The following is a 17,039-nucleotide window of genomic DNA, read 5'->3' on the forward strand; positions in this document are numbered from 1 at the left end:
CAGTCATGAAGTATTCAGGTTTGTATTGTTAAACACTTGATCCCCTAGTTTCCACATTGGACCATTAACACTTTACAGTTCTTTGTAAATAGAAAGCTAAGACCATCTCTGTGCTGTTTGGGGGTATTTCTGAAGACCTCATCTAATTTAGGAGAGTAGGTATCTGTCTTCCAAACCCATATTCTATCTCTTGATGTACCAAAAGTCCTGCCACGCAGAAGGTAAAAGAGAAGTCACTCAAGCATTCATGGGTGATTTGCAGGAGCACCCGTGGGGTGTTTCCTCACTGTGCCCGGAGAAGCATATGCAAAAGGGTTTGGCTTTCCTAACCACAGGAAGTATTTCAACATATGTTTGGTAGTATGTGACAATAGCAGTGTGTTTCATTAAAAATACACAACTTACATTGTCAACAGTTGCTCTCACCACTAGGGCCCCTGGAGGGTCAAGACTTGACGTAATCTGTTTTCTGCCTCTCTTTAAAGCTATTAAGTGTGGAAATCAGCTGAGTTACAGTTTGAATTGATGTTCTTCTTTGTTTTAACCCTCCAGAAATGCATCTTCTGCAGACACCGGGTTAAGAAGGTCTCTGGAGCCTGTATTCAGTGTTCCTATGGCCGCTGCCCAGCCTCCTTCCATGTCACGTGTGCTCATGCTGCTGGGGTGCTGATGGAGCCTGACGATTGGCCATACGTGGTGAACATCACATGCTTTCGACATAAGATCAACCCAAATGTGGTAAGGCCCTCCCTTCCTTCCCTGATGCCAAGACTGCCTATGAATTCCCTCCTGTACACTTCCCAAGGCTAGCATGCTCTACTCTGTAATGTTACTCATTGTCGTACGTCCAGACTGTGAGTTTCTTGAGGGCCGGGATTGTACATTATTATTTTCTAGTGTTTGCCCAGGACCGATCAGTGTCCTGATCCACATACCTGTATATTCTGGCCTTTAGGTTTTATTTCATCTCTTCTGGAAGAAACAAAGAGCAGTAACACAGTAAAGGGAAGGGGGCAGGTGGTCACAAATATTTGGGGCTTTGCTGCCTGGGGCGGGATAAGCTAGGTGCAGCATGGGGGCCCTAGGAGGAATGAGGACAATTTCAGAAAAGCAGAAATGTAGGAGAGAAGTATAGAGGTCACTTTTTCTCTGCCTTTTCTATATCACTCAGGACCGAACCTTTTTCTGGGCAAAGAGTGTTTGCAAGTAAATAACATGTGAATTTAACTATAAATCACTTTACCTGTTGTTGGCAAATGGAATCTTACGTTTGTTTTAAATGCTTAGAAAAATTAGGACAGTGTGGAGATGGTTGATATGCCTTTGTTACTTTTCCAGTTCACTGTGATTGTTTTTTGGCTGCCAACAAAGGGCAACTTTGCTAACTTGTTGCCCTGTGTTATCCCTGGGAGGCTTGGCCACAGACTCTTTGCAACCTAACATACTTGTCCTATGTCTCTATTAACCTCCTGTGAGCAGCCTGCCAGGTTGTCAGTCTGGGCCTGGGGAGCCATGACCCATACACGACAAATCTCTTGGCTTTTTAATGATTCCAGCAACTTCCATTGGTATCTTGAGAGATACTTGATGTTTGTGCATTGGGACTTTGTTCGGTTGTGTGTGAATGCACAAATGTATGAGATGACATCACCAACTGTCACATCTATTCTACTTTCCATGGTTTAGGTGACAAGTTGCATATTCATTCATGGTTTTTCCTTAGTTTCTTGAATTGATGGGCTTTTGCTAAGAATAGTATTATATATTCAGCAGAAAATACATTTTAGCAACTTTTTAAAAAATCATAGTAATGACACATTGCATTACTGTGGTGCTTTGCCATTTACAACATGCAGTCAATGGCATTACCTCATTAGATGACACATGGGAACGCATTTTGAGATGTGAACCAGATCATGACCTTCTGAGTCAGAGTAGTTTGTGTTCACATTTGGTCTTTGCCAGCAACACATGTGCAACCTTGTGCAAGTTCTCATCTCAGAGCCTCAGCTTCCTTGTCTACAAACAAAGGCATGCCTGTCTCACTGTCTTGTTTTCAGTTCATGGCATAGAATAAGCCCTCAGAAAATGAAAGTTGTATTGTTACTCTCTCTTTTACTACTGCTGCTGCTGCTGCTGGCTTTGGTACTACAATTCTGTGTGAACTGGGCGACATGAGTAGTAGTATCCCTGCTTCAAGGATAAGAAACCTGAGTACAAAAAGGTTCAATTCCTTGCCCAAGTGGATTCAATTAATGAGCAACAGGTGCTGGAATGTAAATGCTTTTTCAGCCCATTATTATTTGTTGAATTCCAAACTCCAAGCCTTGAATGGAGCTAGAGGTGTTCATTTGAAGCTTTGTTTGGGATCACACATTCTTATTTTAATATTCGAAAGCTCTGTGGTTACTGGTGATTATATTAAAGTTGCTATTAGAGGTCCAGATGTTTAACCAGGATGTCATTCCTCCTATGATGTGTGCTTCAGTCAGCTTTATGTTACTAATTGTTTCATAAATGATGACTGAAAAGAACATCTACTCGCTCTCCTCTATGGATCTACTTTAAGTTTGGTACACTTTGTCAAACATGGGGAAACATCATATAATTTATATTAAATGGTAGTTTTTCCCTATGTAGGTAAAATTTTAGTGTTCGTAAATTGCCTTTGCAAAGTTCTCTGGCAGGAAGCGCTGTGAATACTGGATTTCCAAAATATATGTCTGATAGCTGTTACTTATCCATTATTCTTCGGCTGGACTTCAAGTCTGGCTTCTTCCCCAAAATGTTTGACAACTAACCGGAAGGAATTCATAAAATCTGGTAACTTTGGTTAAGAGCATTGTGAATTTCCCCTATTGCATTGAATATGCTTTACTTTTCAAGCATAAAAAAGTTCAAATTAATTCCCATATTTCTCTTGTATAAACTGTATATGCCAGGGATTATGCTCTCAAGAGCTGGAACTATAGTTTGGCTATATTTTCACCATACCTGATTGTTTGGAGGTAGTGGGCAATTGCTGAATCGGTGCAGTGAGAACTATAAAATAAAATTCAGGCAAACTTGGCAGCCTAACTCGGTCATCTTACAGAATAGAGGGACTGCATAGTTTAGGTGAAATGAAGTTGCTTCAATAGGATCTACATTTTTACTCACTTTAGGGTTTTTGTTTCCTCTTTTTTTAAAAAAAAAATTTCTCCCAATTACTTGTTTTTTGCACCAAAGGACCATTTTAAGGCAACTTCTACTCTTCCTTTAATGCCAAAAATATTCTAAAATACTAGCTCTTTCAATGTTATTGGGCTTTGAGCATAAACTCATTCTAGATAATAGTGTGAAAAATCTCATCTGATTTGTTATAATGCATTCTTCCATTAGTAAGCATCTTTTAATTGAAAAGGTGGTATTTAAGGGGTACTTGGGTGACACGGTCGGTTGAGCCTCTGACTCTTGGTTTCGGATCAGGTCATGAGAATTGAGCCCTGCGACGGGCTCTGCACTCAGCGTGGAGTCTGCTTGGGATTCTTTCTCTCTCTGTTCCTCCCCACCACATGTTATCTCTCTCTCAAATAAATAAATAGATCTTTTTTTTTTAAAGTTGGTATTTGAAAAATACGTAGCTTCCAAAGTCTTAAAGATACAGATATGTTAAAGAAAGTGCACAACTAATCCCTGTTATTTTAATCTAAATTTTTATATGTATTTTTCAGTGTTTTTGTCAAGCATACTTTTTGACTGGCACCTGCTATCTTTCAAATGTAAGATTTCATTTGTGTGTGCATGTGTATGTGTGCACGTGTGTTTATGTTGTAGTGTTGTGGTACTTGACCACCTACCCTTTGCCATGATTCAGTGTGACCTATTTCCTGGCTCTATTTTGGAAGGTTCCTTTGGCTGTATTCCTAACCACTTATGTGGATGTTGCACAGATGTTTGTAAGGAAAAGGGAAAACTAAAGAACACAATAAATAGTAAAATGGTTTTGAAACTAGGAGCCTAAAACGTATTCCTTCTCCAAAGCAAATAGTGACCTGCTCATAAATTATATACTTCCTGCAAAGTACAGCTACCACAGGGTCTGTCTCCTCACACCTGATTAAACTAGAGGGTGTCCAGTGGAAGAGACACCTGAATAATGGAGGGCAACGTAGGTGAGAAGATGGCATGCACAGATCTTTTTTGGGGGGCAAATTACTTCAATAACCCTTCATATTGGATTAGAATATTCCGTATACGCAGTGTGGGAACACTAAATCACTTGCACTTTATACATTAGTTCATTGCAATGAGCAAAGCCCTTTTTCATAATGTATCTTATATGAGGTACATCATTTTTATCTCAGTGCCCTCTCCTCTTGAAAAATATGACATTTGAGAAATTTGTTTCTTTCATAATTTTCTAAGTTGTGGCTACTAACATGGAGACAGACACCTACTGAAAAAAGAAGAACTTTTATAGAGAAAACACCCTAGTGGACAAATTTTTTCCTACTATTTTGTGTATTATTTTATTCAATATTATTTTAACTAATTTTTTTTAACTAGATCATAATTTTAGTTAGATTTTAAAACTAGGTTTAATTAATATTTTCTCTCTTCGACTAGCACTTGGCCATCCATGGAAGCTGCTTGGTATAAATTTGTTACAACAATTCTCTAATGATAATGAATGGGATTAGTGGAAAAGAAAAAGAACTGGTATTTATTGAGCATCTTCATGTCAAGAGTATGTCAGATATTTTACACGTGACCCTATTTCAAGGCAGTGTTGTTGGTGTGGATAATGGGCGGTAGTGGTTATGTTGGCTTCTGTGCTAGCACCTCGTACTCTGGGAGGTCCTCTTGTCTTCTGTTATTCTACCCTTCTAGCCATCCTCCACGTCTTATTCTGGCACTCATCCTTGTAATAGAACTTGAGACCATAGGCTGGTGATGGGTAGTAAGGAGGGCACATATTGCATGGTGCACTGGGTGTTATATGCAAATGATGAATCATGGAACATTACATCAAAAATTAAGGATGTAGTGTATGGTGGCTAACATAACATAATAAAAAATTATTATAAAAAAAAAAAGAACTTGAGACCTTGTTCGGCACTTACTTTTTTTCTCAGCCTGTGTCTTCAGGCCAGCTCCCCAGGCAAGCTTCAGTACAACTCCTTCTGTGCCATCACTGTCCATGGCTCCAGATGGGGACCCACGTTGGGCAGGATCTAGTGAAGGGCTCAGAGCAAGGTGGCTCTTCTGGTTAATCTATTCCTATATAGCTAACCTTTGGTGGTACCAGGGTGAAAATACCTTCAAAACTAAATAAAATCTTTCCTTGGTATGTAAAAATAATTCTCACCTCACCAACATGTGAAACAAATGGATGATCAAAGCTCCTAAACTCTAAACCCTAAAATAGTTCTTAATCACAGGAGAATATTGTATAGCATATTATACTTCCATTATCAGTTTTTGAGAAAACACGTAATGACAAAAAAAACCTTTGAGAAATCCGTAACACATTTATATGAATTCATTAATTATAATGAATCTGCAGTGTTTCAGGTTGATTGTGGATTGATAGGGAGAGACCCAGCACACATTCCCACTGTAAATTTCCATTTAATTAGCCAAGGATATAGAAATGTAGCAGAAATGGTTTGACCAGAGAGGGTGGAAGTGCGTGCCACCGATGCTAACAAAACGTCCTGGGCTCTCTCCCTAGTGAGCACATGCAGTTCCTGTGTGTAAGGTGCTGCCGGATCTGAAACAAAGGATCTGTCGCTGTACCACAGGTGTTTATGCTTGGACTCATTCGGGAAGACTGATTATTCATGTCTCTCATTTAATAAAATGTTTGTAGACATGAAGGGGTTCTGTTTTTAAGCCAGAATCAAGGTCAAGAAGACCACATATTCTACGAGAGGAAGAAGGTAGACTCAGTTTCCAGATGGGTACCTGAGCCCTATCTCCCTTCAGAAGTGTTGTGCAGTTCAAGAAACCTGGTTTCCCGGAGTCTGCCCCTGGCTCTGGTTTATGACTTGTACTGCAGTTAGTTCCAATAGGCATTTTGGTTTGAAGACCAAAATTACATTTCACCATATGTTGCATTTTACCAAATGGTGGCCCTCAGGGCCTTGATGGGTGGCCATAGGATTATGTTTTGTAATAAGACAGCATTTACTTAATTCACATCGGTAGGTAAGACTTTGCTTGACTGTGCTTTGTATTATTTGTTGCTTTTGAGCATCAGTTTGGTTTATAGCCTTTCATAGATTCAGTGGGTACCAATTGACGTAATTTTCTTTTTGATGCTTCTGTCACACACTGACCATTTGGAGCCTCTTCAAGGTGACTTTATTTTCCTAATTTAAAACCACTTAGACATCTTTGCTTTATTCCAATTAGAAATGGCAAAATCATCTTGATTTCCTTGTTTCAAACATGAAATCAGCAACCCATTAAGGAGCCCAGGTTCTTTTTTAAAGGTGCTCCATTAGCAATCAAATTTGGAATGAAGGGTGTTTTTTGTTTTTGTTTCATGGGAGCACCAGCTACTTTGGCAGGGGGCCACATTAGTGACAGAGCAGGAAAATAATTATTTTTCAAATGATCAAGAGTTTATGTTGATATGTCCAATTTTTTTTCTGTCTTTAATAAGCTTATTTTTATATCGTTCTAATTTGAGGGCTTATTATTTTTCCTGTTACCATTAGCTGGTCTTTTGATACGTGTTTGTATTATGTTGCTAATAAAAATTTTAGGGGTCTTTGTTTTCTTTCCTTTTTTTGTTTGAACCACTGGATCAAGAGTCATAGAATCGGCTTCAGTGTCTGTAGGTCTAGAACATCCCACTTTCAAGCATCAGCTAAGCACCTCTTTTCTAAAAAGAAACAAAAATCAATTCGTATCTTCCTTTAAGGAACAGTAAAACAATGAAAATATAGGGCACTGAGTATTATAACACCATTGATACCATCATTTTTAGGATTTTCAGAAAAATACAAAATTTTGATATTTTGTCTAAAATTCTTTTAATTTCTCCTGGGCTGTGTGGTAGGGCCCGTCACCTTCTCACCACCCACTTGTCCAACGCCAGAGCTCCTGATTGCAGCCTGTTACTCTCCAGATGGCAACCTTCTGATTCTCAGCTTCCTTTCATTATCAGTTCAGGATAGTTCCCCAAACTTGAAAACGGTTTAAACTTTTTTGAAGAAAGGATACAATTAGGGTAGAAACCTCATAAACTGTGACCCCATTCCAAGATTTTTGAATGAACCGAAACCGAGGAAAATAAAACCAATTTTTAAAGACTTTTGGCATTGGAAATAAACTGTTTGATAACAGATTGGCCTTGTATGCTGCCCACCTCTCCTTTCTTTTATTTTTTTTATTATTATGATATGTTAGTCACCATACAGTACATCATTAGCTTTTGATGTAGTGTTCCATGATTGTTTGCGACCCAGTGCGCCGTGCAATACATGCCCTCCTTGATACCCATCATCAGGCTAGCCCGCCTCTCCTTTCTTATCTTAGCACGGATGTAGCCAGCTCATAAAAAATAATCTAGGCACAAAGGTTAGTTATGGAGAACTTCAGTTAGATTGCTTTGAAACTGTTCAATTCAATATACAGAGAGCCAGGGAGCATCCTGGAAGTAAAAACATAATTTTTTTTTAACTTCTCAGCCCAACTTTAAACATTCTTCCTGACATGCCCTCATTCACACACCTGTTGTAAGCAGATGTACTTTTTTGAAGAAATGGTGATAAACGTTTATGCAACATGTAACATGAGGCTTTACATGTATTACGTCATTTAATCTTCAAAGTACCATTTGTGGTAGGAACTATTATTAACCCCTTTTTACAGATGAGGAAACTGAAGCAAAGGGTATTTAAGTTATAATTTGATATATATTATATAGGTAGTAAGGAGAAGAATGGTCAAAACCAGGCAACCTGATTCAGTGCCCGGGCTCTTAGCTACTGTGCTTTAATACCATAATAAGATAGGCTATATGAAAAGAAGGATAAAATGTTCTGGGAACCCAAGGAAGGAAGCTACTAACTCTATTAAAGGCAGTCCGGTAGAATCCACAGAGGAGGTTACAACTATGTGTTTCGTTTGCTCTGTGTGTGGCCTCTAACGCCAGCAAGCTTGCCTTGGCTCCCACAGGGTTGACAAATGAAACTCAGCAATGGATTGAATCCATCCTTTCTTTTTCCTTTTTATTTTCCCTCCTTTCTTCTAGAGCTCAATTCTGTGGCTCAGCTCTGTCCACTTTTATTTTCTCTCCCAGTCTTTTAAGGAAGAGAACCAGAATTTAGCTAACACTCATCTAGCAATGACCTGAACGATCTCTTCCTGTCTCCCAGATCTGGGTGTTCTTTGTGTTTCTTTGGCAGTAGAATTGTTCTGGTGGATGCTGTTTTTCTTATAACAATTTAGATATTGCTAACTCCCACTCTGTTCAGTTACATTTGCTATAACCACATAGTCTTCTCAGATTTGTGCACAATTATCTGGTGTTCGTATATGGCTTTTTATTCTACATAAGTTATTTCCCAAATGCCCTGCTGACTTTGCACTGATATTGGAAAACAGAATTCTAACCTAGGAAAAGGTCTGGAGTAAAAAGTTCTTAACAAGGATTAAAAAAAAAAAAAATACTACAGTGATTCAGGCCTGAGTCTGATCAGTCTTCCTCAATCAAACATACAGTAAATAAAATAAGTCCCTTATCCTTTCATCAATAGAAATCTTCAGTTGAGATCTCAGTCCATGTATCCCAGGTGATAGAAAGTTAACACCAGGCTTGCCTGGGAGGAGAAATATTTAGCACAGACATTTTAGAATATTTACATTTGGAAGGAATCTTCCTCTTGTTCACTTTATCAGGTAAAACCATTAAAGACATCATTTTTCTTAATTCTATAAAGAAAACAAGTGTATCCTATTTCAGACTTTTCTGTCCTCTACTTAATACCCCACATTTAGTTTTCTCCTTCTACTTCTGTAGCCATTTCCATGGGAAGGGTGGGGATCAGTGAGCGTAGAGCTTCTCTTCCCCATGTTTTTTGTCAGGAGAAAAAGGGCTTGAGTGGACCCACAGTAGAAGGTAGGTTGGTCCTACTATTTAGTCACTGGTCCTGGCTGTGGAGCATAGAGGAGAGGTTCCACTGATACTCTCCCCAGAAGTTCCCCACAGTGACTTCACAGACTCTGGGCCAGAGGCTCTTCTGCCTTGACTTGAGCCATCTTCAGCTTAGTCTTCAGCTTACTCTTGTGTCCTTCCCCCTTTTCCAGATCTTTTTCCAAGTCTGGACACTTGGGAAGGGTCTTTGCACCAGTCCCAGTTCAGGCATCATCTGCAGGGGTTTAGATCCATTCTGACACTAATTGAAGGGCTTCAAGGGGTTTTGAGTCTGTGGGAAGAGAGAACGGATGCCTCCATTGCCAATTCCAGTTTTAATCAGCCAAGGATACAGAAACTGATCAGAATGGCGAGACCATGCAGGCAGAGCAGAGGCTGAATGCCTGGGGCTGGTGCTTCTCCTATCCATTGTTCCCTGCGGGGGCTGCAGACTTGGGGCAGCGTCTGCATGGAGTTGGCTGCTGCTGGATCTGAATCAAAGTCACATTTTGTGACCATACAGTTGTTCTGTATTAAGGGTTTACATGTCCATTCTAGAAAAATTTACTTTCGAGGGTCTGGGCCTTTCCATTTAAGGAAATTCTTGTAAGCAATCAGCTCTTGAATCAGATACAGGCTCAGCAAGACCACATCCTCATTTAGGGGTAGAAAGTAGAGTCAGGTCCTAGGGGGTTCAGAAAAATATATCTTCCCTTAGAGTGGCCTTTCTCCATACTTTTATTTCTGATCCTTTAATCTGGTTGGGTAAAAGAACATTCTCTCAAATATCCAAATGCACTGGGAAAATGTTAGAACATATATTTTGTGGGACACCTTATTTATTTTGCAAATAGGCAGTACTTACTCCTGAGGGCCTGAGGAGGCCCTGAAATAACTCTGAAGCCATGTGGGGAGCTGAGACCTTACGTGTTTTTAACATGAGTGTTAATAGTTACCCTCTGCAGAGCCTTGATTATTAGGCGGTCTCTTGTCTGACAGCCTTGGTTATATTCGTCTCTCTCAAAATGTGTAATAATGTGTGGCTTCAGAGAAAAGAATATATTGCTGAACTTTTTATTCTGGCCTTATAAAACTGCAAATGAATCCTGATTTTATTTTTAAAAAATCAAGAAAGATCTGCATCTTGGTGCAGGTGTTTGTTTTTTATCACAAAAGCAGACTCATCAGAATCCCCAGGAGAAACTTGTCAGTGTTGTGTTTCCTCCTTGGCTCTGTTATTCCCATCACACAGCATGCATGGAACCTGGGAGCCAGTCAGCAGACCTAGACTTGTACTGCATGAAGGAATGTTTACATGGCACAGTTGATACTTGCCAACTTCAAGGACCACACATACTGAGGAAATCAAGTCTTTCTCTCCAAGGACCACTTACCTGGTTTCAGTTTTTAGTATAGGTAAGATGTGTTTCCATGTAAAATGCTTGCTCGCTTTTTCACAGAATTAATGTGTCTCAGTACCCAGAAAATTTTAAGCTTTTCAGCAATTTATATAGTCTTTTTTTAAAAAAGAAAATAATTGAGGCATGCATTATTGTCTGATAGCTTGTTAAGAAAATTAAGTAGTGGCACTAATACCATATTTTAACATTGGCATTAGAGTGAAGCACCATGGATATGGTGGAGAAATACAAATGGAATGTGTCAACAGACAGACAACAGGAAAGGGTGTTTGACATTCCAGCATCTTGTACAGCATAAGAGGCAGCGTTTCTCAATTCCTTCATGTAGAAAACAGTAATTAGATGCTATAGTCATAACGAGATCCAGGGATACTGACAAAATGTAATGAAAGTGTAACTTTTTAAGACTATTAACTGCAAACAATAAAAATGGCAATTAAATAAGTTCCAACATTTCTATCTAAAAAATTACTCTCCAGGTCAACATTAAATGATTAAATGTCCACTTTCCACAAACATGATGTATAAAACTCTGGATTAACTAAAAAGCCCTTGTGAGGTCTCTTGGCAGGAAGCCAGTAAGTCTGGGGACATCCATCTTCTTTGTCCTTCTTTTCCACAGGATGTTGGTAGCCATCTTGGGGTCTAACAATTTCACACCTGCAAATCAGCACTTCTTTTTTTTCCAGGCAAAATTGGGTAGTTTCTTAACCATTCTCTCTTTCTTTTTCCCAGGATTTACTTATTTCTTTGAGAGAGGGAGAGTGTTTGTGAGCAAGCACAGGGACGGGATGGGGGAGAGGGAGAGAGAGTCCCAAGCATACTCCACACTGAGCACAGAGCCCCAAGTGGGCCTTGATCTCATGACCCCGAGATCATGACCTGAGCTGAAACCAAGAGTCAGATGCTCGAGTCACTGTGCCACCCAGGCGCCCCTCTTGACCATTCTTTATCTGAAATTGGCTTGTTTTCTTTGTGAGATACCATGGATCCTCTCTTACTACACATGGTATGGGTCCGTGAAATTATAGAGGGCAGTATCTGAAGAAATGTAAGAAATTACTGTTTCTACATTTTTAAGTAAAGCATTATTTTAATTTTTCTTTGAGCCATTACTGACATGAACTGGCATTCAGAAGCCTTTGATTGGGGCAGGAGGCAGGAAGAAGTGAAATGCTCTTTTTTTGTGGGCATTAGATACTGTAATCAGTTACTTTCCATTTTGTTTGTCCCTCCTTGAGTACTAGATAGGTCTTTTGGTTAAATTTGTCTCTCCCTTTCCTCATACATTTCTCAGGAATTAGAAGAAAATACAAAATTTCCAAACCCTTATATTCAATATTTTCTAATTGTACCTTCGACTCTGTTATTATGTATCTCTGTCATGTGTTTGGAATAAAGATACTGAGAAGTAACTTTTGCCAAGGCTGTGGGGACCGTAAAGATTAACTTTAGGTGCCATTTGAGAAAGCATGGGGACTACAGTAATGAAACCGGAAAGAAAAGCTTCCTGCTGCAGGACCTCTCAGTTTTCCCCATCCCTTCCTGCCTCCACAGGAACCCCACACATCTCTTTTTCAAGCACGGTGTTGGGCACTCTTTGATGAACATTGGTGAGGTCGCTAGGCAGATTCTCCATTTCTGCTATTGTGATGGGCAGTAGAGAGCTTTTGGCTGGCTTTTCTTTCACTGTTCCTATGGCTATTTCTCCTGAAATTTCAAAAGAAAGCTAAGAAGCTTCACTTTAGATTGATCTCTCTCTCTCTCTCCCTCTCCCTCTCCTGCACTTCCTGTGTCTTTCTCTCCCTTTCCTCTTCCCCCTTTCTCTTTTTCTTTCTCTCTCTCCTCTCTCCTCCTTTCTCCCCACAGCTCATGCTCATGTAACTACTGTATCTTTATAGAATCACAATTGCCTATGCCACTGTAATTTTCTCTTCTGTTCAAGGGGACAACCCTCCTTCGTCGGGAGCAGTGTATCAATATAGATAAGGTGAATAAAAGTAATATAATAGCTAATATTTGTATAGTGCCTTTTATAGTTTACTGTGTTCTTTCATACATGACTACATTATCTCATTTGGTCTACCTCCCTGGTATTATGATTGTATACATTTTACAGATGATGAAATGGCATTTCAGAGCGGTTCACCAATCCTTAAAAGATACAGCGCTTCCAGGATCATCAGAGTCAGAGCATATGTGACATTTCATTTGGATTGCTGTTTTGGTAGTCACTTTTCCAACTTGAGACTATGACTTGGATTAGCTTACATGGTATCATTATTTACCTGGGTTTCCTTCTTGGTGGCACAGAAAAACTATAAAACCATTTAATTAGTCTGATTTACTTTGGATTTCCTTGATAAGAACATTTTTTTTTGCATCTATTTTAGCTATTTTTAACCCATTCCCCAACTGTAACTGAGATTCAAAAGTCCTTTGGGGAAAAATACCATTTAGTGAGACTTGTTTGCTTCTCTCTTGAAAATGCCCCGTCTGAGATAATTTTTAAAAGTTGTATTACCTTATAATTGAGCCAATGCTTTTCCTTCTCCTTCCCCCCAAGTTATAATTCCTCCGACATTGTGTTTTTTTCCCCAAGATTACTTTGAGTATTTTAGGCTCTTTGCCTTTTCATGTAAATTTTAGAATCAGCTTGTTAATTTCTACACACACACACACACACACACACACACACAGCCTGCTGTGAATGATTGAGGTTTGGTTGAACCTGTAGTTCTCTCCAGATTTTACTATTGCAACCCAAGAAGCCTGAAGAGCCCCTGAAGTGTAAAAGCCCAAGGCAGAGCTTCTGCCGGCAGGCATCCAGGGACTCCCGTGTTCATTAGCAACTAATGAGGTTGGACGTGACTTAGGAGGAGCTCACGTCAAGTTCCATCTTAGCAGTGGGAGGCTTCCACACTCCTCCAGCTCCACCAGTCCAACTGATGTGAACTTCCCTCTCTGCTGTTTTTGAAGTAAGTTGTTTACTATTCAGAATAGAAAGCAGGTGGTGCTGACCTGTTGAAAGTTTCCTACATTAAGAGTGAGCATCTAAAGATGGTTCTCCTGTCCCAGTCCTCTTCACTTACCTACCAAACAAGACCTCTGAGGTGAGCTAATGACTCAGATGGAAAAGAATTAGTTTTTTCTCGGTATCTTCTACAGACATTAAAGTGAATAAGACCTTAAATCTGCTGGGAAACTGCTTACCACCACTTCCCACTATGTTATATGTTTGTACTTTAAAACCTGCAAGAAATAAAAGTACATGTGAACAAAGAGACATTTAGAAAATTAAATACTTGTGACATTTTTATGAGTCTGCATGTGCATTTCTGCCATTAGAGCAATTATTTCTTCATGAAGCCCGAGAGAATTGGGTTTTTCTGGATATAAGATTTTTACCTAGCTCTTGTAATTTTACAAAGGAAGCTTTCATTATTACAAGGCAAATTTATATGAGTGACTTCTGCATGAGTTCGGTAAAAGAATAGCATGTATTAATTTATTTACTCAGATCCCTCTGGGGATTTTTACAAAATAGTATCTTGAAAAAATACAATAATATCTCATGGGTTATTAAATCATAGGAATTAGGCAGAAATAATAAAGTTGAGAAAGTGAGGGTGTTACTGGGGAGAAATGGGAATGTCCTTTTTGGCCTGTTCATTGGATAAGTTACTTCATTTCTTCAACTCTCCAGCCTTTCTGTCTCTGCATACACTATTATATTCAGATTTACGCCCTTTTTTAAAACATTATTTTATAGATGGAGAACCTAGTTAGGGGTTTTCCCAAGATGACATTTCTGCCCGTGACTCATCTCGTCAGATGGTGGTGACCCTTCTTCAAGGTGTAAACGCAGCTGAGCCTTTGCTGGGTCTGATCAGAGAAGAGCCATTTTGCCAAAGTATAGGAATCTTCTTTCCTTCTGCCACACGGGACTCCTCCCTGAGCCTTTGTTTCAGGGGTCTTATGTGAACTAACTGCTCTCTGTTCTCAAAAATCCAATGGGGAAAAGTGATATTGGAGGATACAGTGCACATTCCAATCTCAGTACTCAAGTTAGGTTCTTGTGTCACTTTAGGTCACCCCGGAATTACCCATCATGCCTCCATAACTTTGCCTTTCACAGGGATGCCTTCACTGAGTTTCATTTCTCTGTGTCCTTTTATCTTCAGTATATACAAGCACCATTATATAAATAATGTTGTAATTTTTTATAAGTTTGTTAGAAGGTTGACTGCTGTGCCTTTAAATATGCCAGGTAATAAGATCTTTTTTATACTTTAATATCAAGAGAAATTTGTCTGTTAGAGGATGAGGAAAGATTCGAAGTTGTTTTCCACTAACTCTAGATAGAATTTAACAATTCTATCAGTTTTGAGGCAGTGGTGGCATTAACAGTTTCTGTGACTCCTTCCACAATAGAAATCACATTACCATTGTAACAGAGATCTCAAAATACTGCTTATGTTCTTCACAACTTTGAAATTAGGATATTAATAATTATTAGACCTGCCACTAGATATTAGCACTTAATACATTATTAAGGAAGCAAAGATATTACACCAGAAATTTGTTTTTCAGTATTATTTCAATTAGTTTCTTGTAATCATTTGTTGTTTTGTTTTATGCATTTAAAAACACTGTTCTGCATAGGTGCCTACAGGCTCACATGGGAGCCAAGGGTAGAGATTCATGGCACCAAGCACTCCACTCTCAAACTGCCTCCCTGACGTGTGTACAAGAGTGCATCCTGGCTCCCTCCGATCGGGTTCAGATGTTCCCTGAAGTGAAGCCTGTGAAGGGTCCCTTCCTGCCCTCATCTGTTCATTCTTAATGCTTTGCATTTTGGTCAGCTCTTTCCTACCAGCCTGTGAGGTATTTGAGAGAAGGCACTCTCTCATTCTTTTATTTTAATCTTCAGCACCTAGCAAGGTGCCTTACTTGTAACGAGCACTCAGTAATTGCTTATTTAAGTGCCACTTTTTTCCCTCTGTGTCCATCCTTGCATTGCTTTCCCCCTTTGCATCACTTGCTAGCTGGTTTTTGGCTCTTTGGCTTAGAATTTATAGCCTCAGTATATTTGTCTGGTAATGGTGATTTCTTTCAACCTGTTTTGTCAACACTGGCTTTAAATTTTTTGGAGTTAGCCTATTGGATGTTGGCATGGCTTTGATGAGCCAATCCAGGTATTACAAACATCTTTTTCTCCATATTCAGCTTGCGATCATTGATGGTTAGCTATCTCCCCCCCCCCCCCCCCAAGTGTGGCCATTTATTTCAACATCAGTAGAGTCTTGGGAAAGTTAGAGAGCTATGTAATAAAAGCCAGTTTCCTTTCTAAGCCCACACCTGAAAGCAACATAGTGGGGGAGAAAACTCTTCTACATTTAAACAATTGGATCCTATTATTTGTGCTGCCCCTTATAGGTGGCTTAGTATGATGGGAAGGACAGGTATAGCAATGAGTCCCAGAAAGATTTGTTAAGGGGTTTTGTTTTTGTTTTTTATTTTGTTGTTGTTCTTGTTTTTTTAAATAGAACCCCAAACCTGAGAACAAAGTCTGTTCATTTTACTGAAACAACATGTTTTAGGAATCAGTAGTGATTATTAAGAACAAAACAGAGTTGCCTTTTTTGTTATATCACATTTGGCCTAAATAAGAAATATAAGTTAAGTCAGATGAAATTTTATAACTAAATTTGTGTATCCTTCCACTTTACAAAATGTACATTTTAGGTCCTTCTTTTATCTTATTTATTTAACTGAAAGATAAATGATGAATGTTATCTTTTCTTACTAAATAATTTGGCTTCAGCTTTTTTTGAACATATTGGTTAAGTAGACCTGTTACTAAAAGAATTTAGAAACTTGCAAAGACTCTTATATTTTATCACATTTAGTGTTTTCAATAATGATTAAATAAATACATAATAAGTACAGAAAAGTACATAAAGAAGCAAATAAGCAAAATCCCATTGTCTGGACTTATATACGTTAGCAGTTTAGTGTATTTTTTCTTAGTGTTCTTTTTTCTTAGTTGTGTTTGTGACAAACCATCACAAACTGTAGTGGCTTAAAACAGTGACAGCTCTTTAGCTGGTGATTCTGTAGGTCATGGATTTTAGGCTGGGTTCAGCTGGGTGGTTCTTCTGTTCCAGGCTGACTGCCTCATTCATCTGTGGTCCGCTGCAGAATAGCTTACCTTTTCCTGGCTGGGTTCATGTCTAGGGCCCCAGTTCTGTCCATGTGATCTCTCATCTGCCAGTAGGATAACCTTGAGCTTCTTCACCTAACAGTGTCTAGGGCCCCTAGAAATAAATAGCAGAAGTGTGCAAGGCCTCTTGAGCAAAGACATTGGATTGGCATACTTCTATTGAATTTTTTTTGCCTAGGTAGGCCAAGCCACAAGGTGAATCCAGATTTGAAGGGTGAGGAAATAGGGTCCGGCCCTTGATAGAAAGAGCTGCAAGGTTGTA

The 17,039-nt window shown here is 39.1% G+C and overlaps 1 protein-coding gene across 6 annotated transcripts in view; it reads left to right on the forward strand.

The window, feature by feature from the left end:
- The window catches only part of KDM4C (lysine demethylase 4C), a 430,083-nt gene that overhangs the window by 369,873 nt on the left and 43,171 nt on the right, over positions 1 to 17,039 (forward strand). For 5 of the 6 annotated variants that reach the window (XR_005835179.1, XR_005835180.1, XM_040631435.1 and 2 more), the window contains one exon: positions 553 to 738. Coding sequence is in view for 3 of the 6 variants with exons in the window: in XM_040631435.1 (XP_040487369.1) it covers positions 553 to 738 (186 nt within the window). In the remaining 3 variants the exon portion in view is untranslated. Of the gene's footprint in view, positions 1 to 552; positions 739 to 17,039 lie in introns of those variants that run through there. The other variant, XM_040631438.1, reaches the window with a different exon arrangement.

Source organism: Ursus maritimus, unplaced genomic scaffold (genome assembly GCF_017311325.1).
Source record: "Ursus maritimus isolate PB19 unplaced genomic scaffold, ASM1731132v1 scaffold_17, whole genome shotgun sequence".
Classification (NCBI taxonomy): domain Eukaryota; kingdom Metazoa; phylum Chordata; class Mammalia; order Carnivora; family Ursidae; genus Ursus; species Ursus maritimus.